This window comes from Xiphophorus maculatus, chromosome 5, assembly GCF_002775205.1.
Source record: "Xiphophorus maculatus strain JP 163 A chromosome 5, X_maculatus-5.0-male, whole genome shotgun sequence".
In the NCBI taxonomy this organism is placed as follows: Eukaryota; Metazoa; Chordata; class Actinopteri; order Cyprinodontiformes; family Poeciliidae; genus Xiphophorus; species Xiphophorus maculatus.
In genome coordinates, this window is record NC_036447.1 from 9708292 (window position 1) to 9734005 (window position 25714).

General features: G+C 38.4%; 1 protein-coding gene across 6 annotated transcripts in view; it reads left to right on the forward strand.

Annotated features, from left to right (window-relative positions):
- Positions 1-25714, forward strand: part of LOC102233741 (septin-9-like) — an 83813-nt gene that overhangs the window by 31299 nt on the left and 26800 nt on the right. For 3 of the 6 annotated variants that reach the window (XM_023334163.1, XM_023334162.1, XM_014476128.2), the window contains exon 2: positions 6436-7116. In XM_023334163.1, coding sequence (XP_023189931.1) covers positions 6436-7116 — 681 coding nt within the window. Of the gene's footprint in view, positions 1-6435; positions 7117-18479; positions 18696-23190; positions 23297-23519; positions 23539-25714 lie in introns of those variants that run through there. The other 3 variants (XM_023334164.1, XM_023334165.1, XM_023334167.1) reach the window with 3 other exon arrangements.

A 25714-nucleotide genomic window follows, 5' to 3' on the forward strand; every position in this document is an offset into this window, starting at 1 on the left:
AAGTCTCTTATGTTCACAAATGTTCTAATGTGTTGTACTAAATTAGATACACAGCTCTGGAAAAAAACTAAGAGCCCACTGCACTGAACCCCACTGAAAACCTCTTGGTTATTCCACCAAATATTGATTTCTGAACTATTCCTGAGTCAAAACATAAGTTTTGTTGTTTCTAAATGAAGATGAACTTGTTTTATTTGCATTATTTGAGGTCTGAAAGTGCTGCATCTTTTTTGTTATTTTGACCATTTCTCATTTTCTGCAAATAAATACAAAATTTTGGTTTGGAATTTCAGAGACATGATGTCAGTAGTTCATAGAGTAAAAGAACAATGTTCATTTTACTCAAACATTTACCTATAATAAGCAAAATCAGAGAAACTGATCATTTTAAGTGGTCTCTTAATTTTTTTCAGAGCTGTATGTGTTCTGGAAGGAAACTTAATTTTCATTTAGTTGGAACTAAGCAGTGTCTGTTACTTTCAATGTTTGATGATGTGACTTATGATCTAATTTATTTAGTTTGATCTCCCAAAATTAAGGAAATCAGCACAGATGAATCGGTGCACCCATAATTAGATTAATATTAACCATATACGATGATGATGATGCAGAAAAGTAGTTGGGAAAATGTTTCATCTACAGGAAATAATTAAGTTTATTTGATGTCTGGATATTAATGAAAGACTGAAGATTTCCTGAAACTTAAAGGGGGATGGTGTAGGCATATTGTGTCATTTTATAGTGCAACCAAGTAACTCTGTTCATTTCAGTTCTTACATCAAAAATATCATCATAGCCTGTCTGTTTAAAACAACCTCCTTGCTACAGTTTACCAAGTTGTTGCAACTAGAGGCATAAAAAGCTGCAAACCAGTAAATAAGACTGCTAAACACATCTGCCTGAATAAGTTAGCATGAGAGGATGTGTGTTTTTCTCTTAGTTGTCAGGTTCCTCAGTGTTGGGCATACTCTGATCAAGCTTCTTCTTTGTGTCTTTGTGTATTTTTTTTTACTTCACTGAACACCTATATCTATGACTCTTTCATATTGCCCAGACCTGCAGGGAATCATGCAGTAAACCTGACGGAGTGAGCTGCGCTGCTCCTGAGCACCACTCACACCCATCACCATCAGTGGAGGGAAGTGTTTTTGACAGTGCACCATTAAGGTTTTTCTTACCCAGAAAAATACCATAGCTTGAAACTTCATCGTTTATTGTTTGGCCTTGTCCTGTCAGTGGCGAGGGTTGGTTGTGTTTTTCTGTGTGTGACCACAGATTTTTCTGCTCTGTGAGAACTGACAGCATCTAAAGCCCCACTATGCATGAAACGGTTTTATATAACCGGTGTTTGACACAGAGTTACTGTCCTAATCAGTTGACTTATTGCATGTGGCTACAAAACCAAATTTTCTCAAGGATTTAGGCAGTGAAGTATACCCAGACATTTAGGAAAATTGCATTGGCTGCTTGTTATGCACATTTATTAAATAATCTACTGAATTGGCTTTCTGAGGGTTATTTTGTTAAATTGTTTAATAGCGCTGCCACATAGTGTAAGTTGTTCACATGGTTTATTAGTGGCTTGACCCCATGTTTTCTCCAGCTAATGATATAGCTGTGGGTTTTATTCTCACTTAGACCTTCGTTGCTTTTCTTCCCTATTTTGTAATTTTCTTGTAAAAATCACTGGTTTCCTAATCGCTTCCTGTTTTAAATGCATATTCAGCACTTGACTCACAGGGTCCAGACTAAAATTTTGATGTCTCAACAATACAGAGACACAAACTATTTATATGTATAGTTGTTATGATACAGTTTATGTTTATAAAATGACAGGAACACTCTGGCTGTCAAGCAGCTGACAGCAGGCTAGCAACCTGAGCAGCTTGGTTCAAGAGTTGCCCTGATAATATTAGTTAAATTATACTGTTACACAAAATCACAAAACATTATAGTGTTGTGTTGTTGCTGATACATTACTACAAAATTTAGTAGGTGTTTATTTGAAATGTCTAAAAGTCTATATCATTATAATTTATTTAAAAAAGGACCAATGCACATTAAATATATTTATTTATTTCATGTAAGATTTAGCCATAGAGACTGATTTTCGTTTCCACCAAAGGTGGAAAAGATAACTTTATCTTTAATATGTTATACATTATATCCAATATGCGATGCAGCAGCAGTAGGAATAATTATTCTTTGCATGTTTTGTTTAAAATCAATGAGATATGACACATTTTTAATACAATTTTTATGTATATTCAAAGAGTAAGATTATTTTTATTTAATTTTCAAAAATTGCTCTGCCATCGCTTTCGATATTTACATTAGAAATGCTGCATTATTCTAACAGGCCACAATCCCAGTTTATATATTTAAGATTTGGTAAACTAATTTAAAGCATGTTTTAACTAAGCTTGGTGTGGCCACAGATTGCTAATTTTTTGCCTAATTCACATGTTACAGTGTCTTAGTCATCTTATATAATTGCTGACCAATTTTGGCAGAAAAGCTTATTGTCTGGTGAGAGCTAAACGTAGCCACAACCTTGGATTCCCCCATAGCAATCATGTAGCAAAATGGAAAGCAACAAGTTAGACAGATACAGTCCAGTGGCAGTGTGGGCTTAAATACAAGCTGCACATTTATTATTAGGCTTAACTGGCAACATTTTCATAAAAATGAAATTGTAAGATTATAAAGTTCTTGGACAAGGAACAGATCCCCCTCAAGTTAATAAAAAAATTAAAGGGGAACAAAATGAGCGTTACTCTATTCATGAGTGACTTCTTTTTTTTTCTAAAATATGTTTCTGGAACTTTATTGAACAGTTGATTTACAGGAAATATGGCGTAGAGAGAGGAGACCAGGAATCGAACCCAGAACAACCACGTTGAAGGTTATACATAGTGCAGGAACAACTGAGCCACTCAGCGCCCTAAAAGTAACACTTTAAGGGTTTTACCTGCAATGCTGGTAAAACCGTTGTGTAAAAGGACATGTCTCACTTTCCCACTACATGTTGTGATCTTTTCAAAACGTAAGAGTGCAAAGACGTTGCAATGAAGATATATTTTTAAATATAGACTTCAAAACCTGCTTGACATTCTATGCTTAATATGTTTAAACTCTCTTTTTGTGGCATTCCATAATCAGAAACACTCTTCTTTTTCAATTCCAGTTTATTTTAAACATGAGTATAAATTACAGAAACCAAAGAAAAAAAGTATAATCAAACAAAGAAAGCAAGTCACATACAGTCTAAACTCATTCAAAACACAAAATGATTAAAAAGATTTAGATTTTGCTTAACTCAGACAGAGCAGATATTAATCTCATTCCACATACATAACAGTCCTGCAGTTAAAAATAGCTATTAGAGATAAACATTTAAAAAAATTTAATTTAAAGAAACAAAACAGGCTTTATCGTAAAATCTGGATGCAAAGTTACTTGCTTTCTAGAAGAAATTTAAAATTTAACTGCTTCCCTGTAAAATTAAAAATAGCCTCCTTCATTTATTCTCTGTTGTTTACTTCATTTAATCTCTTGAATGTCAAACACAGGATGAGGTAGAAATGCTAGACTTTGTGAAACTGTGTTTCTTGTTTTCAAGGGCTTGCTTTAAAAGTGCTTTTGGGCTTCTTCAGATGTTCATCTCCAAATTTCTAATCCTAAATTTCAAGCTGGCAGAAAATGTTTTTGTTTTATTTTCACTTGTCTCTTTTAGTAGCTTTTTTCTGCTTTCAAGTTAGACTCTTGTTTTTTTTTTTTTTTTGGTTGTTTTTTTTCCGTTTTAAAGGAGTCTCTCATTCCTCTGGAATTATTCTTATTTATTTTTTCAAAAACTGTTAAAGCGTGTACCTGAATAAAAGCAATTAGAGTTCAAATTCAACATCTTTAAGATTTTGCTCTTTTACCTTTCTTATCTCATTTGATTATTGATCAATCTTGAGACCAGGACATTATTCATGTGTTCAATGGGCAAAAGGTGGGGTAAATTTGCATTACAAATGAAAAAATGTATCCACATCATCACAACGAAGGTAAATTTAAATTCAGCAGAACAGTTTTTGGAGCATGGGAGGTAATTGGAGAACTCTGAGAAAACCCACAGAGTCTTAACGAGTGTATGTAAACTCCATGCAGAGTCCCTGCTGAGATTCAAACCTGCAACAATTTAGAGTTAACTGAGGCAACAGGGCCATCCTCCTCTCTCTTCATTAAATTCTCAAATTAGTGCATGTAATAAAGTTATATTTGTAAAAAAAAAAACAAAAAAAAAAACTTGGTAGTATTTTTGTTGACTGTGCTTTTCATGCAGCTGTTTGTATTCTGGTCTAAAGAGAGCTAGATTATTTTATTGCTTGCAGTAGACTGTAAATACTTTTAAAAAAAACTAAAGGAAAAACTGTCTCATATCTGAAAATCAGATTAGTTTCCCCTATTAATTTGTGGGGAGACAGTTGAAATGTTATTGTGTCTAGTTCTTAACCAACAAAGACACTTTTGGGGCAAACTTCCCTCCCTGTGGGTGTCGAAAGGTTTAAAAATAAACATATTCTCGTTATACATACATAGTTTTCACAAGCATTTTGAACGCAACTCTACAAGTAAACATGAGCACATGTGTTGTAGGCGCACCGCAGGCCAGAAACAGATCACATAATCAGCACTGTGTTTTGAACTGAAGGAAACTTTCTTAGGGGGTGTGTGTGTGTGAGTGGTCTAACTTGTGTATAATTACGATGCCAGCTCTTGGCCACTGGCTGTGCTCCTCTACTTTTCAATGGAAGTCAGATTCAAGCTGACTTTCAACCCAATGAAATCTTCCCAGGGGGTAATTCCATCCCTCCGTGTTTGCGAGTTGGACAGTGCAGCTATTTCCTCGCATTAACCAAGAGCAGGGAAGATGCATGAAAGTAAAAACAGGGAGTCATGGAAATTCTTTGCTCTTACGACTGGAGGTGGATGACATTTGGCTGACATTTGGCATTAGAACATGGAGAGAAACACTTTAAGCTGTTCCATGTAAAAGTGTAGAAGTAAATATTATATTTCACCACACACATGCACAGCTTATTCTGTGCATGTCACAGCAATGCACAGAATAAACTGTAAAATGCAATGAAAGCCTGGATGTGTTTATGGGTGAAATGAAATCAGAGCATGATTTAATTATTTCTGCTTATTGTTTCTTTCCAGCTTCAAACCTCACATATTAATTATTTGACATTTTAACTAATACCTAATAGGAAAATGCTATCAAGTGGAAAAAAATAGGAAACCACTTAGTTCATGATGAAGAAATATTAAAATTTTGATGCCTAATATATATTTTTTATTTATTTATGGCATTGTTCTTTTTCTCTTTTTCTTGTATGTACAGTCTGTTTCAAGTCACCCCAGCTTCTCAAAGGAAATGCACCCAGGGCTTTCCATTTCATAATTTTCATCCACTCTTTGGTGGATCAAATTAGACATTTTGGATCAATGTCATTTTGCATGCTCCAATTCTTGAGATTGTCCTACAATTTCCTAAACCCCTCTCTGATGAACACTACAATTAATGGTAGATTCTACGTTGGTGAGCTGAGTAGGTCCTGCTGCAGCAGAGCATCCCCAGACAATGGCATCCTCACCGCCAAGATTATTTTCCTAGAATTCTATATTTGATTTAAGCAAAACATGTCCTCTGTTCTCCATTTTGGACTCATCTGTGCAAAAAAACTGCAGAAGCCCTTTGTTTGGTCTTTGTTTATGTTCACTTTGTGAATCTTTAGTCTGGAATTGCATTTTGTTAGGGAGCAAAGGTTTCTTCCTTCAACATTACCCAAGGAAGTGTTTGTCTCTTTCTGATTGTAGAGGTGTGAGCCTTGTTATCCACAGTAGCAAGTCTCTGCTGTAGGTCTCATGATGACATTTTAGCTTTAAAAAAACAAACAAACAAAAAAAACTTATATGAATATCTTGTGCTCCAATTTCAGGAAATGCTTTCTTCTTTTCTTTCTTTGCCTTGAATTCCCTCCAGGCTGATAGTCTCCCAGCACTTTATTTACTTTTAAACTCACTGATATCATACTGTACCTGCCAAATGCAGCTAAAGGAAGAATTACTGATTCTATCTTAACAGACAGCTTAATAATCACTGTCTGACAACACTGTAAAATACCACAGGAACAGGAACAGGAATTTTATTTAAAAAGAGAAAATGAATTGATATAGGTTGAGTTCAGTTTATTTATATAGTGTCAGTTAAAATAAATGGTATCTTAAGACACTGTACACACTAAGTAAAAGTGAGTTCAATCCAGTGACCGAGAGCTGTAGAGTTGAATGCTGAACAAGGTGTCACAGGCATATTTGATCATGTTAAGAAAAGGAAAATACATGCCAATATATAGTTTTTTCTTTGTTGTCTCCATGCAGCCCTTAAGAGGTCCTTTGAGGTGGAGGATGTTGACACTTCGTCCCATTCTTCACCCGGCTCTCGCCGAGCCACCAACTCCCCGCACCGTAACGCCATGTCTCCCACCAGTATCTACTACCGTGACCTTGGAAGTGCCGCCCCGGCTACCAACAACAACAACCTCAACTACTCCCAACCACGGTCCATCATGGGTGGCGGTGGCTCCAGGACCCCTGAACCTGTGTCACGCCGTTCTGAGCTCTCCATTGACATCTCCTCCCCTAGCAAGCAGGTGGACAACATCACCAGCCCTGCCTCCTCGCGCTTTGTGAGTAACAGTGCGCTGAAGCGCCCCGAAGTCTTGGGACACTCCAGGACCCCAGAGATGGGCCACAGGAGGGAGGTCACATTTGCCAAGACCCTCACTGATTCCCCAGTGATCCGCCGCAATGAGGGCAACAATAACAACAACGGGATCGTCCGAGCTCCTGAGCAGAATCACACTCGCAAGTTTGAGTCGCTGAGTCTTGGTGATGTGCGTAAACCTGAAATCAACATCACTAAAGCTCCCCCAGAGAACAATGGCCACCACCCAGCTGTGCACCACCCTCACCACCCCAACCCACACCACAACACCATCGTCACCACCTTCCGCTGCTCCTCTCCCAGCCATGCTGGACGCAAGTCTCCTAACCCTGACAGTAAGTCTGCACAGCTCAGTGCAACACATGCTTGCTTTAGTTATATTCTCTTTTACTGTCCAATTCTGTCTTACCAAATACAACTCCAAGCAGGATTTCTGTCTTAACCAGAACTCATTTTCTTTAATTGCTTTGCAGATGACTGTACAACTGTGTTTTTTAGCACAATTTTCTTTCTAAATAAGACAGAGCAGAAGCCATGACTAAGTTACAATAAAAAGAAACTTAGAAACATTTTAGACATTTGAAGTATGTCATAAACTTAGGAAATTTTGGAAAAATTTCATTGTCAGTATTTACATCTGGTCAATTATGAATCTGTGACAGAAACAGCAGTATTTATAACGAAGCACTAATGCAGAAGACCCATACTTGGACCTTTATCAGTGTAAATGCGGCTACATACTGTTGTCCTCTACTTTCTGCTGGTATGGCACATTGAAAAATTAAGAAAACCTTTGAGGGCACGAGTACCTTTTCAATGAACTGTTCTTGAAAACCTTTACAACTTATCCTGCCCCACATTCAATATCACTCCCTACTTAACACGTGAAAAAGTATGATCTTAAATTTCTTAGACCATGGCTAGAACATGTTATCTGAAAGCAGTTTTTTAAAGGTTTTGTTGGCTCTAGTGGCCTTTATTTGAAAGCAGTTCGACAGGAAAGAGGGTATTGAGGGGGGAGGAAGACATGCGGCAAATGTTGCCAGGCCGGGAATCGAACGTGCGACCACCACCACAAGGACTAAGGCCTTTATATGTGGGTCATGCTTTGCCCCTGCTCCACCACAGCATCCTCTGAAAGCAGTTTTTACTTTTTGTTTTATTTTTGTTCCATAAGTTACCATATTTTTCAGACTATAAGCCGCTACTTTTTTCTGCGCTTTGAGCCATGCGGCTTATAGCCCGGTGCGGCTTTTCTGTGGATTTTTCTTCAACCGCCAGGGATTCACTTCCTGCTCTCTAGCAGGAAGTGAATCATTGGAAGTCAAAATTGGAAATCAAAGAAGAAAGTGCTAACTTTCATTTAGAACAAGCACATGCTAGTAGCAGGCATGACGGAGAAATGTTTTCAAACTCACATGGTGCAGCTTTAAAGTTGAAGGCTATCGATCCAGCTGTACAGGAGGAAAATAAAGCCACTGCACGTAAGCTCGGCGTGAACGAAACCATGGCTCAGCTTTGGAGACGGGAGGGTGGCGTCCTTAATATATCCAGCAGATTTATTAGGACGCAGCCTCCTGCTGGGTCCTTATGGAAAACCGAGAGCGGCAGAGATACCAGCGGCGTATTGCCCGGTGCGGCTTATATATGTACATTTCTAGTTTAAAAAAGAAAAAAATTTGTAGGTGCAGCTTATAGTCTGGTGCTCTCTATAGTCCGGAAAATACTGTAGTTCAGTAACCTGTCTTAGAAGATCAACACTAGCCTACCACTATGGTGTTGCAATGTCTGCAGTGGAAAATCATTTAAACTAAGTGAAAGCGACTGTCTTCTAGTCACATAAACCCAAGTCACACATTCTCCTTTGGTGGACGAACAGGCATCCTGCTGGTTTAACAATATTGCTTTTTCCACAGGAGAGTTTCTTTGAACTTTCCCCGTAAGTCTGTAGCTGTTGCTCCACATCCATTCACACTATTCTATAACTGAGTGAACCAGTATTAGATATCGCACCAAGAAACAGTCAACAACAGGAGCAGCTTGTCTGATTAATCGGATGTCTGCCTGTCTGCCAGTAATACAAGAAACCGTGTCCTTGGAGAACCATCTGTCAGCAGTAAGAGAAGGCAGACTGACTGTCTGTATTTGTGGTTATTCATTTCTTTTGTTCATGGCATATTAAAGCTTGGGGGATTTTTGTGATGTGCGGAAAACCTCACATGGCAAAACCAGTTTGGCGTGGCAGTTGAGCTCTTAATTAGAGTTATGATAGAAGTGAAATTATACATGTATGTAACTGAGAACGAAGACTTTTTCCCCTCTGGGTTGGATTAGTTCTGTTTGATTCTGTATGACAACATGATCCAATTACATGCAGAGTACAATTGATTGTTCCTTCTCAAAACCACACTACTGCATGTATTTCAGTGTGGAATATTTTTGAGTACAATTACATGGCTTACAGATATGTTTGCCACATTTTAATAACACATAGGCAAGTTTATATAACCCATATATATTTTTGTGACACTTATACATCTTTTGTTAAATTATTTTGGTAATAAAAGTTAATTAAGTTCACAGACTTATTGGGTCAAGTGTGTAAAATATACAGATGTGGACACATGTGTTGACAGTCCTGGTAAAGATCTGAACAATTTGAAATTTGATTTGAAGTAAGTAAATAAATAAATCAAACTCAGACCAAGTGTCTTAAGAAATACTATTTTTGTTCTATAACTCTTCAAAAACTGTCAAATGAACACGTTTCTGTGTTCATTTGAATATGTTTTGGATCTTTGTCCGTTTCCATTTTACTGTTAAAGTTGTTAAAATTTGTATTAGATAGCCTGATGTTTCAAAGAGCTCTGGCTGTGTGCTCTTAACAAGCTTCCCTGGGCTTTTGGAAAAGAATCAGGCCCTTTCCATAACACGTCTTCCATCATACCCAACAATGGATCTGATGCATTTCTCCACATATTCATTCTTTGTTTTGCGCCAAATCCAGCCAGTGTTTGTTGCTCAATCTGAGCCTCAATGATTCCAGCATTTCTTCTGGAATCATTCAATATAAAAACAGCAAAGATTATTTTAAATTGTTGTCTATATAATTTCATTTCTATTATAAGTGACGCCCTGAAATTGTCCTGTTTCTTTAAAAAGCTCCTGCTCTTTCAAACATTCTCCCTTCAGTATCTTATCACAACAATGCTCCTCCTTTATGCTGTTTGAAACAGCTTTTAGGAGTATCGAACTGAGGGAATAACAATGTACAAAAATAAGTTTTAAAAAGTTGATTTTAAAGATTTTTTATATATCTTTGTCATGCATGGCAACACATTTTTCTGCATCTTTATATGGAACAATAGTATCATCCAATTGAATAGTACTTTAAAGCAGAGGCTCATCTGGAGTGATGACTGTTACATCGTTACACTGATTTATGCTTTTTATTTTTTTGTCCTTTCTACTATATGCAATAGGGAAGATATTCACCAGACCATTCCAATATTGTTCGATCATCTTCATCACTGCCAAAAGTAACATGTGAAATAAATGGCTGTAGCTACTAGAGGAAAACTAGGTCTTTTTGAGATGCATTGCTATTAAATGCATTACTCAGGTATTTTTGTACTTACTTTTTGATTAGATATAATCTCGTTCTGATTTTAGGCCATTTAATGTTTTGTACTCTTAGCTGGGTCACACTATTATGTGTTTAAAGATGAAATAGCCCACTTTATCATTTAGCAGATGTTTTGTCTTCAGACTGTGAACAACGCGCCAATGTCTGAGTCTGTCCGTGTTCGCCAGTGCTGCAGTATGTCATGTTGTGTTCTGCCTGTTTGCTGTCTTTTGTAAGCATCTATAAATCTCTTATCTGTGTCTTTGCTGAGGGTTTGACATGGAGCTGTTAGAGATTATTTAGGCTCTAGCTACTTACTGGTCCACAGGGAGGGGCCCAGTCAGGACTCGAAATGAGTAGTGACCTCACTGGGAGTCCCAACGGCTAAAAGCTGTAACCCAACCATTTTTCAGGCATGTAACAATTACTTTCATTTAGATAAAAAAAAAAAATATTCTGAAAAGTGTGGCATGCAATTGTATTCATCCAATTTGAAGAATCCCTTACACTGCAGTCATGGCAGTAACCTTAGGCTATGTCTATTTTAGCTTTCAGCTTGTGACTGAAATGTTTAGCTTTCTTATTTGTAAAGCAGCTCAAGCTCAGTCAGACTGGATGGAAACAAATACAGTTTCATCTGAACCATTGCTTTGTAGCTGGCTGTTGGCTTATTGTGCAGAATCTCAAGTCTTCTGCAACATCTAATCGGTTTGCTGATGCTACCATCACCATGTTTCACTTGGGGATGATGTGTTCAGGGTGATATGCAGAATTAGCTTTTGCAGTCAAAGACAGCGGCCTGAACACTCACCAAAAAAACAACAAAACAAAACAAACTGTTGTGGTTTCAATTTTTCCCACACTTGCCATTTCCTGTATGGCTTGTGGCAAAACGAACAGACCTTCTTATTGCTTTTCGCCTGTCTCTCTTTTATAAAGGCAAAATTGTTTGAAGTTCTGCACTTCCCTCAGAATTTCACTCATGAGCTGCGGATCTCTGTAGCTCCTCCAGAGTTACCATGGATCACGAGGCGGCTTCTCTTATTAATGATCTCAGAGCTCCGACTCTGAATTTAGACAGACTGCCTTGTCTTGTTAGGTTTTCAGAGATGTCCAAAGCTTGGGTTTTCTTTGACATCATAACTGCTGTGAATGTCTGGACAACAGCAGACAGGTCATAACTGGAGCTTTAGTGCTGACCTGTCTGCTGTTGTCATGATGCTCTTTGTTCAGTACAGACCTCTAACAAACCTCCATGGCCTTCACAGATCAGCTCGATTTATACTGACTCTATTTAGTTATAAGGACACTTTTAGGTGGTGCCTTAGTAAAGGGGGCTGAATATAAATAATAGTTTTGCAAAGGATCGTGAGAAATCTATTTATCCATAACTTTTCCGTGGTGCAATTAATGTGTGGGGTTAATCTTGTTATTTTTTATGTGAATATCAATTGTGATTTCTTGGCTGTTCCATAAGCTACCTTCCTGCCCATTCAGTTTTTCCACGGCAAAATGACATCACAAGCAAGTGCACACAGAGTCCACTCTGCTTCCTTCCTTGTTCTTTCAACTGGGATTGTTTCCCCTGCAGTGTGACCTCACTGCAGGGTATTTCCTCTCTCTTGGGTCTTGTGATATTATGATATTAGTCCATCAACTTCCCAGCTCCTGGTGCTCTGTACTGTTTGGAATATTGCAAAGAAAGACATCAGGATGTTTATACTAAAGGTGATCCTTATAAATGTTATGGGTAACCAACCATTTTGTGTGAACTGTTACTGATGGTTGCTTACTGTTGGGCAAATAGGTCATTTAGGTTCAAGAATTTCGTCTTACTTCTTTCCACTAAAAAGCAATTGATCATCTTCTGAAACCACATCCTCGACTTCAACTACAGAAAGACAGATGTAGTTATTTATCTTTTAGGGAGTGAGACCAAAATCTCCCTTCTAATGGGTTGTGGTACTTAACAAGAGTGAGGCAAGAATTATAGTAATTTCTGAGTAGAATACAGAGCTGACGGAAGTTGAAGCCTTAGAAAAGTCCCATCTTAAAATGGGAAGGGACATTTACGGTACTTAGATGAATTATAGAGGCACATTTTAAAGCAATGGCAAGAAATCCCTCCATCTGTTTTCTGTACCTGCCTGTTCCTGTTCAGCATGGCGGGGAGGAATAGCCATGCCAGTAATCCTTGCATCCATTGCCAAGATCCAGAAGGATCTAATTTTATAGTGTGGCTAATGATGAGACCTCATTCCATATAAACTCACAATTATTAAAATAATTATACGTCTTCTCAAAGTGAAGTGTGTCTTGTTAAACAAGATGAGCTTGACTGCATCAAGTGAAGTAACTGTAAGGTATTATTATTAGTCCAGATATGATTTGTGTCCCATGCAAAAAGTTAGACCAATGAGACTCATTGACTGATCAGGATCAGCTCAAGGAATCTGATAGAAAGCCTAACCCTTAGTCCCAACACCAGATCAACACCTTAGGACCTAAGGTGTCGATCTGTCCAACAAATTTCCCAAACTGCAGTTGGATGGAGGATCTTAGGGATGCGTAGGAACAAGTCGAGTCCACGCTATGCAACTCAGCGACTGCCAATGTCCTGACTGCAGATATTGAAGGTCAGCTGTGTCTATTCTATTAAAACAGAGCTGATACTGGTCGGATATTGTAGCATTGTTGCAGAAAGTGATGTTAGCAGAAGTAGAGAAAGAAAATTTGCATTAAAATAAGCAGCATGATAAGATAACCTGATGGTTACTTTGGAGGAAGACGCAGATCTCTTTATAAGAAAACATGCCGTCAGCAAACATGGAACAGAGTTGTAGTAGTTTGACAGATACTATTCCATTAAGGACACTTTGTTTTGGCTTTTTCCAGCTAGCATCCTTCATGAAAACTTGTAGGTTCAGGAATCCACAAACAAACAAAAAAAGAAGTCAAGGTAATTACACTCAAGTCTGTGTTGAGACTGACTGATTGAGGCTTAGAAACAGAGAGTTGCTTTCATGTTAACACTAAAGATGAATTTCCTCCATTTTTACAACTACTAGAGAGCGGTGAGGTCAGCAGGGGCAGCATTCAACCATAAACTGCGTCCTTATCTGAGGACTGGTGGGTTATCGTTGCGATCACATCCTCATTTAGTTTCGTCTTTAGTCATGACTCTAGGGAAACAACCACTTTTATAGCAGTGGCCCAAGGGTAAAAATAACATGACTGAAGCCAAGAATATTTTTTTGGGAAGATGTGCATTTAAAGAGTGGTAGTACTATTGTGTCATGTCTTCCTGTTGTTCTGATCAAGAACAAAAGAGATATCGTCACGTCAGACCAGCAGATGCTTTAAGTAGAGCTGGAAAATGGCTTCAAACTGTCCAAATAAACACACTGTCTTCAGCTGCATTTGTCTTACAATTAAGGTGTAACTGTTCTGGTCAAAGGAGCAAGTGAAATCATTTGTCTTTAATTTGTATTGACCTTCTGAGACTGAGGGGGAGGGATCCACAGAGAGTGATTTGTCTCTGCTTGTCTTCAAGTCAAAAAAAGAGTACGCAAACAGACTTTCGTTATCTTTGGATTTTTTTGGCTGATTTTCATTGTCTCTCATCAACAAGCCCTCACACACACACACACATGCATTCAGCCATACATGCACCCTCAGGCAGAGGCATATCGGAGGTCAATCCTCTCCCAGTGTAATTACTCTGGACTGATCCCAGACCATTACTCAGCGTGACCTGTCGGCTAATTACCCTGGAAAGAAAGAAGTGAGAGGCAAAGTAGAGGAAGCAGAGATTTTTGTCTCGGTGCTTATGAGGGAGAACTGCTGTAGAGAGAGAATGAAGTCAGCATCCAGATTTAAAAGGATGATTTGAAAGAATATGACTGCAATAATCACCCATTTTGACATATTGGACTATTTGTAGTACTGAAACAAACATAACTGGGCTACAGAAGTATAGATTTACTTGTTCAATGACTTTAGATTGCTGAACATAATAAAACCACAAAAGCAAAGTTGTGTATTATCCCCCCCATGCCAGCAAAAGAGTGCCTCGCCAGACATCTGTAGGCATCCCATGTTGTCTGACCGTAGAATATTAATGTCGGACACTTCATTGGGTAGAATTGTTCAATTGTCCTCAAATACAAGTAGAAAAATCTGTTAATTTATGCACATTGATATGGTGAAGGCAACTTGGTGAGGTTCAAACCGAGCACCAAAATGGGAGAGGAATGGTACTTAATTATCTTTGGCTTGTGGTGCCAAATGGACTGGATTTTAGATTCCTGACCACATCCATCCCAGAGAGTAGCAATTTTCTGATTACTATGATTACATTTTCTGATGATTCCAACACCTTGTTAATCTTACTAAGGCAGTTATGAAAGCAAAAGATGGTCCAGTCCAGTACTAGTAAAGTGTACCTAATAAAGGGCACAGACCTGCTTTTGCAGGGAAGCACAGATTGTTAAAGACAGTGTGTCTGGATGAGCCAAATAATGAGCACTCTGGAAGTCAGTCTCTTACATCAATCTGGTTCAAAAATGCCCTGCAGTGAGAGCAGCAACAGTCCCTTCCAGATATCCAGAACTGAATTTTGGTCTTGTGTTTCTCCTCCACCAGGAGGCAGTGTTTGATAGATAACATCCAATTACAGGGTAAACGGGACAAAACCACGTTTCCTTATGGCTGCAGCCTGATTAAGCTCCTGGAACTGAAACATGGACCACAGGAGTGTAACTTCAGGAGAAATGTATCAGAACAGAGATTACTTGCCTTTCTCATGGAATGAGATTTTTTTTTAACACTCTTGCGTATTATTTCCTCCATATATTTATTTTTAACACTGCTTTGAAGTCTGCAGAAACTAACAAAGCTTGAGAATATTTGTAATAAATGTCTTTATCTAAAAGGGGGAGGGAGTGTAACTGAGCACTGGGAGGATGACCATACAACCTCACACAAATAGACTCACACACACACACACACACACACCCCTGCACGTATACACACACAGTTCCGCACTCCCAGATAAGGCTTTCGGAAGTTGAAGTTTACTTTGAGCATCTGGGGGAAGTCAAGGGTTAAAGAAGTTTCCCACCACTGCAGAAAGACCTTTGTCCTATTCAGTCACCATGCCATGTCCCACAGCTGCTGCAAACACCCCCTTACCGTTCAGCTTCCTGTGTATGCTGAGCACCCCAATGCAGATACCGACTTCTTCTTTAGCAGATTCAATTTCTCTTCCCTCTCATTTGTATGAATATGTTTCTTTTGGCCTAACACTGAACTCCACAGGAGGTTTTACTTAAAGGCTTGTTTTTGGCAATTACATACATAACAAAACTCCAATCTTGTCATAAGATGAAAGGCAGATAGTAGATATGGGCTTCGGGCTGCAAAGAGCAGGCTAAGATAAAACTTACACTCAGCGGTTATCTTCAATTATGTGATTCAGCTCCATTTGGATCCTCTGTTTATTCAAAGATTAGAGGTTCTTTTGTCCAAGAAACTAATGGGAAAATCATGTCTTTTATATCACAATCAAATTAGTGAGATTAAACTTGAGTTCTGTCAGCTATCAAAACAAAAACAAACATTGCATAGCTGTGCTTTGTTGTCTGCCATTTTAGTATTTAAAGAAAACATTTTGTTAGGTTTCCGTCTGACTTCAAATGATGAATATGCAAATCGTTTAAATTGAGTATGCAGTTATGATTTAGAAGAACAAGGAAATATGAATATTCTATAATAATCAGCCTTATCATTCTTTGCTAATGAAGTTTTACACACTTGTTAGCTCACAGACAACATGCTTCAAAAAGAGCAACCGTATAATGTCTGCATGGACAGATGGTCAAACATGTCACATTCCTGCCATCTGTTGAGATGAATATGAGAGCAGAGATTCAGCAACTTTTGTTTTTTAATTTCTGTTTCTAACTCTAGTCATTGGAAAAAATATGAATGGAAGCTATAGTTAAACATTTTCTGCACTGAATACAATGGAGACGCTTGTGGCCCAATGAGTATCTGCTTTGCGTTATAACTTAGTTGGAAGATTTGCACTTTTACTGCACATCCTATACTCAAGTCACACAATTTGATCATCAGTTATCACAGATTTCTGAACATAAATAAAATTTAAAAGTCTCAAACCCACCAATTATACTGAGCTGCTAAGATATTTAACCAAGAAATTTAGTACTGTGGTCCTTTTTTATTTTGTTTATCTTATGATATATCTGTTTCTGTCCGCTAACACAATATGTTTACTTTGACTTGATCCATTTTATGTATTTTGTGTAGGTGTATATATGTGGGTATAATTGGGCTTGTTCTAGCACAATTACGTTTGTATTTAAAGGTACACTGTAACTATATAACCATTGCATTGCCTTTACACTGTACCTCATGTTAAAGCATAAATAAATTTTGGAAAAAAAAAAAAAAGATATTTAACCAAGGGCTACACAAATATTGCAGCAAAAACCTAATAAAAACATTGAATCACATTGTATCTTGAATGGTTAATGTAGCTCCAGCTGACATCAAAAAGTCAATTGAAAACCTCAAAAGCCTTTTTAAAATCGTATTTCTGCAATATTCAGTACATACCTGCAAGCCGCCTGTTATGGACCACTTGTCCTTTCACATCATATAAGACAATCAGCTAAGACCACAGGCCATATGAATATTTAAATTATATAGCTTGGATTGTGGAACCAAAGGGGCATGGTTTGCAACTTGATTTCCCCAGGGTCGAGCTCTGTGTTGCAGTCCTCATGCACAGTCCTTTTGTATTTTGGTGCATTCGCTGCAAAAACACAAAATCTTAACAATTCATTTTGGCTTAGTTTGTAGCCAAAATGAAATGAGACAAAACGAACATACAAGTAACCTTTTAGCGAGCTTTAGATCGAGCTTGTTTTAAGTAAATGGTTCCTTAATATTGATGAAAAGTAGCAGTTCCACTGGCAGATTATTTCATTTATAACATGGAGAAAATGTCTTATTAAAAGTAAAAATAATCTGCTAGTGGAGCTAGTACTTTTTTAAAAATCAAGTATTATTCATCCAACAGCAGTCCTCTCCTCCACTACAAACGCACAAGAACTAAACAGGTACAGAAAACAGCGAGCAGCTTCAGAAGTCACTATCTAAATGTATTATGAAGACTGAATGCACATTGCAAAGTTATATGAAAAAGCTTTTAAAATCTTTATCATGTTATGGACAGGTACTTTCAGTGACAAATTAATATGCGCAGTTTAAATTAGACTTTGAAGAGTAAACTACAAACTTAGCCGACTGCAGGACTGTGTATTAAAAAGTATTTCCTCTTATGACATCTTAGAAGCTACTCTTGCCTAAACATTAAAAAGCACCATTCATAAGGGTGATCTTTTGTTGTCACAGAGATTTACGCTGACAATTTAGGGATTTGGATAATTCAAAGGAAGCTTTTAGGTTCTCTTTCCAAAAGGGAACGCCATAATCTGTTTGAAAAATAGACGTGTCGGTGGAGCTCAGATAAATGTCTAGTGAACTTTCACCTCCAGTCTGGATGGCACGAAAAGCTCAGTGATGCTACACAGCAGACTGAACACATCAACATCACTCAGGAGAACAGGAGGCAGGCAAGGATGAGGAATTCAACACTGAAGGGGGGCAGGGGGCAAGCTGTTTCAAAGGAACAAGCACTGGCAGCTGGAAATTCTGGAGGTAAAAAGAGTAAAAGTGATGCTCACTGATCCCTGAAAGCAGAACTTCTCCCTTGGCCGTAATTTGCCTCCTTGCTTCTGTCTTCGTGGGGTTTCCATTAAAGATAATTAGCATCATAACTCGGTTAGATGTTTCTGGAAGACATGCAGCAACTACACAAATAGTTTAATTACAGAGCTGCTTCCGCCTTTTTTTTCTTCTTCCCTCTTACTGGCTTTGAGTCGTCCCCTGCCCCTGCAGATCCAGGGATTCCCCAGAAGGCAGAGCCCATGGAGTCGCTCTGTTTATTGTTCATTAGGGAAGGCTTTGCCTCGAGAAGATCATGAGATAGATCTAAGTGTGTATGAGTCCGGGAAGGGATTGTTTCTTCAATTAGATCTTGTTGTTGCAAAGAAAACTTACTAACAGCTGCTAACCTGATAAAGTGTGAAGTTGGACCTTTGAATCCCCATCCAAGCAAGAGGTGAAACAGAAAAAGGCTCACAGGAGAGATGACTTCTACTTGCAGTGAAATATACAGCAACCACACAGATTTCACGCTTGGTGAGTATCAAGTTTGGTTGTTAACACTTATCTCAAAGGCTTTCATGCGTTGTTTCACTAAACTGATATTGGACACTGGCTGGTTGAAGCCAAACATGTCCGATGCTCATAATGCTTGTAAAGATGTGGATAAGGGAAATTGATGAATGATTTGCCCTTTTTCCACTGTTGTAATATAGTTGCAGTATTCCCTCTTGTGAGACTCTGCTGCTTAGTTTTTTTTTCATTTTTTGGAGAAACAGTCTCTCAATTCACTGCCTTTGTGGTGTTATTTTAAAGAACACATGATTTAAACTTATTGTAGTTGGCTGGTTAAGGCTGCAGTTTCTCTCAGACTGTCTGAGTCCTGGAAGGATGTTTCCACTAAACACAGCTGAAGAAAACTTTGGCGGCTTAGAATTCACAGATAAATATCACAAGCAAACACTGTTCTATCAATGAAAACCATAAAATCTGCTCAGTTTTTCTGTCCACTTTGGGGTAACCATATCTAAAGTCCATAAAAGCAGCAAGTGAAAAAGAAAGAGTTTTTATTAACTTACTTTTTTCATTTTTTTTGTCACACTGCTACCAAATAGCATGTGTTTTATTGAAATTTGATGTAATTGTCCACAGTAGCACCTTGTGATTAATATTTGTAGTTTTCAAAATATTGCACAAATTACAATCTGCAAATGCACACCACAAGCAACCAAGTGGCCCATGATGCATATCTTATGTTGGGGAAACTATTGACTGGACATCATGTGTGGTGTGGTGGTGGTAGCATCATGCTGTGGGCATGCTACTCTTTAGTAGGTGGAGGAAAGATGGATGCAACTCATTACTAAACAATTCTGGAAGAAAAACCTGCTAGAAATAGCAAGACTTGAGAATCAGTCAGAAGTTCACTTTTCAGAAGGAAAAAAAAAATCAACAACCTTTTCAATAATACTGCTGAAAAATACACGCCAGACCTTTACATTTGTGTTTATATATATATAAAAAACATAATTTCACTACTTTTTAATAGTTTATCAAGTAACAATGCAACAAGGAGAAGTTCAAGGGGAGTGAATACTTTTGTAAAGACGTGTATATTGGTATTAAGAAGCTCGGGATGTGCATGTGTACGGTACTTTAATTTAAGTGTATTGGTAACATGTGGGAGTGATGTCAGATAGGGACGGAGGCTGCTGAGTCCTGGGGGCCCGCAGTGGGGAGTCCTCACTCGTCACACATGCTGTCTCCATTTGCACCACAGGGGAGTGGAGCAACAGCGGCACAAAACACACAACAGGAAGACTGTAACAGAACTATCTTCCCTGTAGATATCCAGGCCAAGCCAGATGTTCCTCCTCTTTTCCCTTTCTCCTTTTCGAGCAATAATTTTCTACCCACCCCCGTCCTCCTTATTTATCTCTTTCTTCCTGTCTCCTCTTTTCCTTAACGTCCTTCCTTTCCTTCTCTTTCTGTTCTCCCCCTCTCTATATGAGAACATGTCCCAGAGTCGCTTGAGCTGCTGAGTTACAAAAATGACTCTTTTAATCGGACCCTTCAAACTCCTCCATCTATCCTCAGCAATCATCCCTGACCTGGGCCAGTCGCAGATCTCCCCCACTGACCCGTCAAACAGCGTCTCCCACAAAGATTCATACTCCCAAGAACTTTCTCACTTCTTGTTTTCTTACAACCAAACACTTCAAAACAATTTTATCAGGATTTGTATGTGATGGATCGAAGGTAGTGCAAGTTGGGAAGTGCAAGGATATTTATTATTTATCCAATTCTAGAAGTCTGTGTGTATTTGTACTCACCCGACCTCTCCCACCTCTCCCACCCCTCCAGTCAACACTTTGCAGAACCAACTTTTTCCGCAATTACTGAAAAAGTTGTTAATTTTTGATGTGGGTTGTAATGTAGATAACTTTACAGATTGAAAGGCAGATTGGATAAAAATCAGTTTACACATGAATAGTCTTGATCTACAGGTTCCCATTGCAGCTCTGGCATTATGTTTAGGTCCTTTGTCCTGCTGGAGGGTAAACCTCCACCTCTGTCCAATATTTCACAGCCTCTAACAGGTTTTCCTCTAGAATTGCCCTGTATTTAGCTCCGTCCAACTCACCATCAACTCTTCTTTTGTGCCTCTTCTCTTGTCATCTGACATGGGCTGGACGTGACATGGACCCTCTGATTGGAGATTACGATTCGTTAGCCCTAAGGATTTCATGATTGGTTGCTTTTCTAAATAACCTCTCTGGGGTTAAGGTGAAAAATCCTCACATTTTTTTCTCCTAAGACACAAGAACAAGGTAAATATAAAAGCGTATTTGTCAGGAGCGTATCTTGTTACCTTAACACTTTAGCTTGCTTGTGTTGAATGGAAATGAACAAGGTCACTTGCATGCATGCACACCCACACACTATCCATTCCCTTGATTTTGTAAATGCTACTTTTTCTCTTTTTTCCAGTCTGTCACATCATACAGACTTCTCATTTGATCTTAGGTTCCCACAAGAGGAAATGGCAGCTTGAGACACTGGTGTGTCATGGGTTTCATCTAGAGAACATTGCTTACTGAGTGGAGACAACTTTATGGGAACATTTTCTTTGATAAGAGGAGATATGCAACAAAATGCTGTCATATCAAAAGGGCTACACTGTTGATGCATGTTGGGGAAAACATTTAAGATTTCTCTCAAGAGACATCAAAGCCAATTTAAACAAAAAAGAAAAAGAAATGTTGGAAGAAAAATCCTCGCTTACTCATAAAACATCGATAAGTTAAAGCAAAGACAGATCAGATATCTTCTCTGTAGACAAGAGGTCGTAAATGTTGAGTTGTGTCCTTGAAAAAAGTTTGCATAACTTTGTCTGCAGAACACAGATTCAATTTTTGTAAGATTCTTAAGTGACCTTCCAAGTAGACAAACCTCTGCTCCATGTCAGTTCTTTCAGATCGGATTCAACATATTTTCTGAGATTTTTAAAATTAATTTCATTATGTCTATAAGGACAATTAATACGCATACCTTTTACATTTGCCAAAAGTACCCGATAAACACAATTTTCTACTTTGACTTTCACAAGAAAACCACAACCAAGACAAAGACTGAAACCCAGCCGTGGCAGGAAGGAAGCCTTTTTGCTGAACGTTATAAACGTCTCTTAGACCTTCAGCCAGGGTGCTGATGGGAAAAAAAGTATCAACCCATATCAACACAGGAACAAATAAATCACTGAGTTGTCCATGTCACTCAAACTCATCAATAATCTCAACCCGTCTTTCACTTTAATCATTAAGTTTATTCCCAGAACATATTTCTTTTTCCTTTTGACATTGCAGTCTTGCAGTTGGGGTTTGCAGGGGTCACAGGATGCAGGAGTGATTCAAATTTCTAGGGAACATTTGGAAACAGTTTCATTTGTTTTGCTGCCAATGTTAAATTCGACGCAGCTTCACTCAGTCTAGCTGGTGTTGTTTAGCTTTTAGGATATCCTTTCTTAAAGGAATAGATGCCAGTTATGTGGAAAATAATTTCCACGTGTATTGTGTGAGCCTAACATGCTTTAGTATAAAACTATAAGCAATTTGTGGCCACATGCAAAGGTGAAATCAGTGACTGAAGTATAAAAATCCACAACCACTTCTTTTCTTTTTTATTCAAGAAAGCAAATTATTAATTTTTGATTACAGTAGATCAAAGTGAGGGTTAATTAAAGTATGTATTTTTTTCTTTTGATAGAGCTAAATTTTGAAGAATTTAGTCAGAATACAATATACTAGTTTAATAAAACATCTCAAATCCATTTGATGTTGAAGAATGTAATGCTAGAGGTTAAAATAAAAGTAATTGTATATTGTTTATCACCACATCTTGATATAAAATAGCCTTTCAAACTTAAAACACTGTAAGATTAAAAGTGTGTGTATTTGGTCGGCTTTATTTGTTTAATGAGACTTCTTATCATGCTAAGCGGTCTTATTTGGCCCCCCGTTTTTACACTAATCCAAGCTAAAGTATAGCCTCTTTTACAAATGATCTCTTTAAATGTCTAAATATAGAAGAGTTTTGAGTTAGTCATGGGTTTAATCATGTGTTAGTCAGAGCTGGAGGGATGCTGTGTTTGTGCCTCCCAGAGACAGAGAGCTAGTGATCGCCGAGGAAAGGAGATGACCAAATCTCCTCAGCTTGTCCACACACAGTTTGTAAAATTTAATACCCTCCTCTGTTAAACAAAGCAGTGGGAGGGAAGGAGCAGATGGACACACACAGGAGGAGGGAAAGATAATATTATACCAACACAATCACGCACACACACAGGTTGAAGTCTATTTGCATTTTCAGTTGTTACATAGACAATTTTTTCTTTCTCAAGTTGTTTTTCTCGCTCCCACGTGGATTGGGAAAACTCTCCTGTTTCCCTAAAGTTCTCCACTGACTTTCTCTGAATGAGGGGTGTGGCAGACGAGTGCCTTGGGATGGCGGTCACGTGACACTGTGGGCGTGGCCAGGGAGCAGCAGCAACAGAAGCAGTTTGGCCTCACAAGCTGGAGCTGTGATTCAGAAAGGAAGAGAGTGGGAGAGAAGGAAATAGAAGGAGAGGAAAGGGTTGGGTGAGTTGTCACTTTTCATGTTTGCTCTGCTCTTTCTGTCTTGTGCTAAAACTTGGGAATGGTTTCACGAAGAAAGAAAAAAAGTGTTAGGCTTGAAGAGTAAAGTAGGAAAACAGAGAGGGGGTTGAAATGGATGTGTTGAAGCTGCTTGTTTCTCATTTTGCCAGGTGTTCGTTGCTGTGTTGTGCTTGGACTGAAGTTCTGAAGCAGAAAGGTGAAGCTTGAGCGTGTTTTGCGAGGAGGTGTGTGGAAAGACCGTAATTTTGTTTGACAGCCTTATACTTAGTGGAATATCTGCTCCCCTGCTCTCTCATTGTTCAGTCATTGGAGAGAGTGTGGGGGGTCAGCACTCCCATTCCTCCTCCCCTCTTCTTTTCTTTCTCCCCCCCCACCACCACCACCCATTGTGTCCTCTGCTCTGCAACATGCATAGATGGTCAAACTTCCAAAATGAAGCTTGACCATCCCAGCTGACCAATCAAAATAGCCTCTTCCCACTCTATTAGTGATTTGTCTGTCTTTCTTCTGTGGCTTCACCTCTTACCACAATCCCTTGAGTTCCCAGCCTCAGTTTGGCCCAGATCAGTGAAGCCAAGCTGTTTTGATGCAGCTTAATTTTGATTGTCTCAACAATAATTTGTTGGGGGAGAAGAAAAAAAAAATCTATCTTGTTTTATTTTTAGATTTTCAGATCTGCTATTAATCAGAAAATAATAACTGACCTTTGATTTATGTTAAGCTTTCAGACTTTCGAAGTATCATCCATCAACCACATGTTCACTGTGTCACATGGTCTTCCTCTCTGACTTGCCCTCTCTTTCCTGAATAGTTGCATTGTTGGATACTACACCCAGGTCTCTTAGATCAGAAGTTTTCTTTCCTAAAGTTTTTTTGTCAGTCTAAGGAGGTCAGAGAAGACTTGTCCTAGCAAACTGAGTTTATTATGTCTGGACATGGACGAGTATCACGGTGTAACCAGATTCAAAACTGCTACTGTTGAGTTATTTACACGGTTAAAGTCCTTTTATTGAGATGCCAGAGAAAACTTTGGAGTAACTGGGGTTGCAGCACTGCCCCTCCCCCTCTCATTGCTAAGAACTGCTTATTCAGAAGGCTAAAAAGAACCAAGTGCTCTTTAACCAAAAAAAGGAGAAATTTGCCTCTTTGGAAACTTTTTGGTTTGAAAAGACTGCCGTCATGTAAAAAGTAACCAGTGTCACTCGTCACACTGATTTAGGAAACTTTGTTTTAAAATCATTTGCAAGTTATGAACAACAACTCTGTTAAGCTGGGATGCTTTCCCAGGAGATAGCTCAACTAATTGCCTGGTGCTAGCTAATATCACATTGTTATACTCCCTGTCCAATTCCTAAAGTGCAGAAGGGAAAAATATATATTTTGAGCCCAATAATTTTCCAGGTTGTGTTTGGATTATAATAATTCATTCAGTAAAATTTCAGATTTATGAGGCAAAAGATATTAGAATTGTTTCCACTGCATCCTGCAGAGTTAAAGCTCTTTGGTCACTAAAATTACTGTTCTTTTAATTCAATTTACAGCAGCCCAGATAAGAAAATTATGATTTCTTAAATTTTTTTGATTGGCAGAATTGTACTGCATGATCACAAAACGGATGACTTCAAGTGCAAAAAACATTATGTAGAAATACTGAAATAACATCTCAAAAGTATTAACTACCTCTGATCAGCACCTGACTGCCCAGAGCTTAGATTTCATCATGTTCTGCAGATCAGCTGTCTCTATGTATTATTTCAGATAATATTTTAAACTCTGACAGCTTTGTAATATTTCCATTAGTCAAATGGTTGAGGTGGGTTTTGAAACCTGAACGCTCCAACTGAGAAATGGTGTGAAAATCACACCTCACTCTTTGAGTGACAAAATGGTCACTCAAAGAGTGACTTTTGCAGTACTAAGGGTTCACTATCTACCATTTTCCAAACAAAGGCTGCTTCGTTAATGAACTTACATGTATTACACCCAACAGACATTCTGTTGAATCAGTGCTGCAACTGCATCATATTGGATATAAATATTTGTCATTTAAAGCATTGATTTACATAAAAAAGTGCTTCAATCCACCTAGTCAATGTTTAAAGCACTGCTAATCAGATAAAGCTTCTGATAAAGAGTAACCCAATCACAAGTGATTGAAAACGTCAGCATGATTGTTCAGGGCTGGTCTCCTTTCCTTTTAGCCAAACTCCAGACACAGATGTTGCTTTTAGAAACTGTATAGGGTGTAGTTGACACGTCCATTTTCAAACCTAAAATCTTGAATGATACAACAACATCTGTAAATGCTTAGTGTTTTGTTGCTGTTGTGGACGATCATCACACTTTTGCTGTTTCTGACCAAAGAATTCGCCTGCAGGCAGTCGAGCTGCAAAGAGGTGA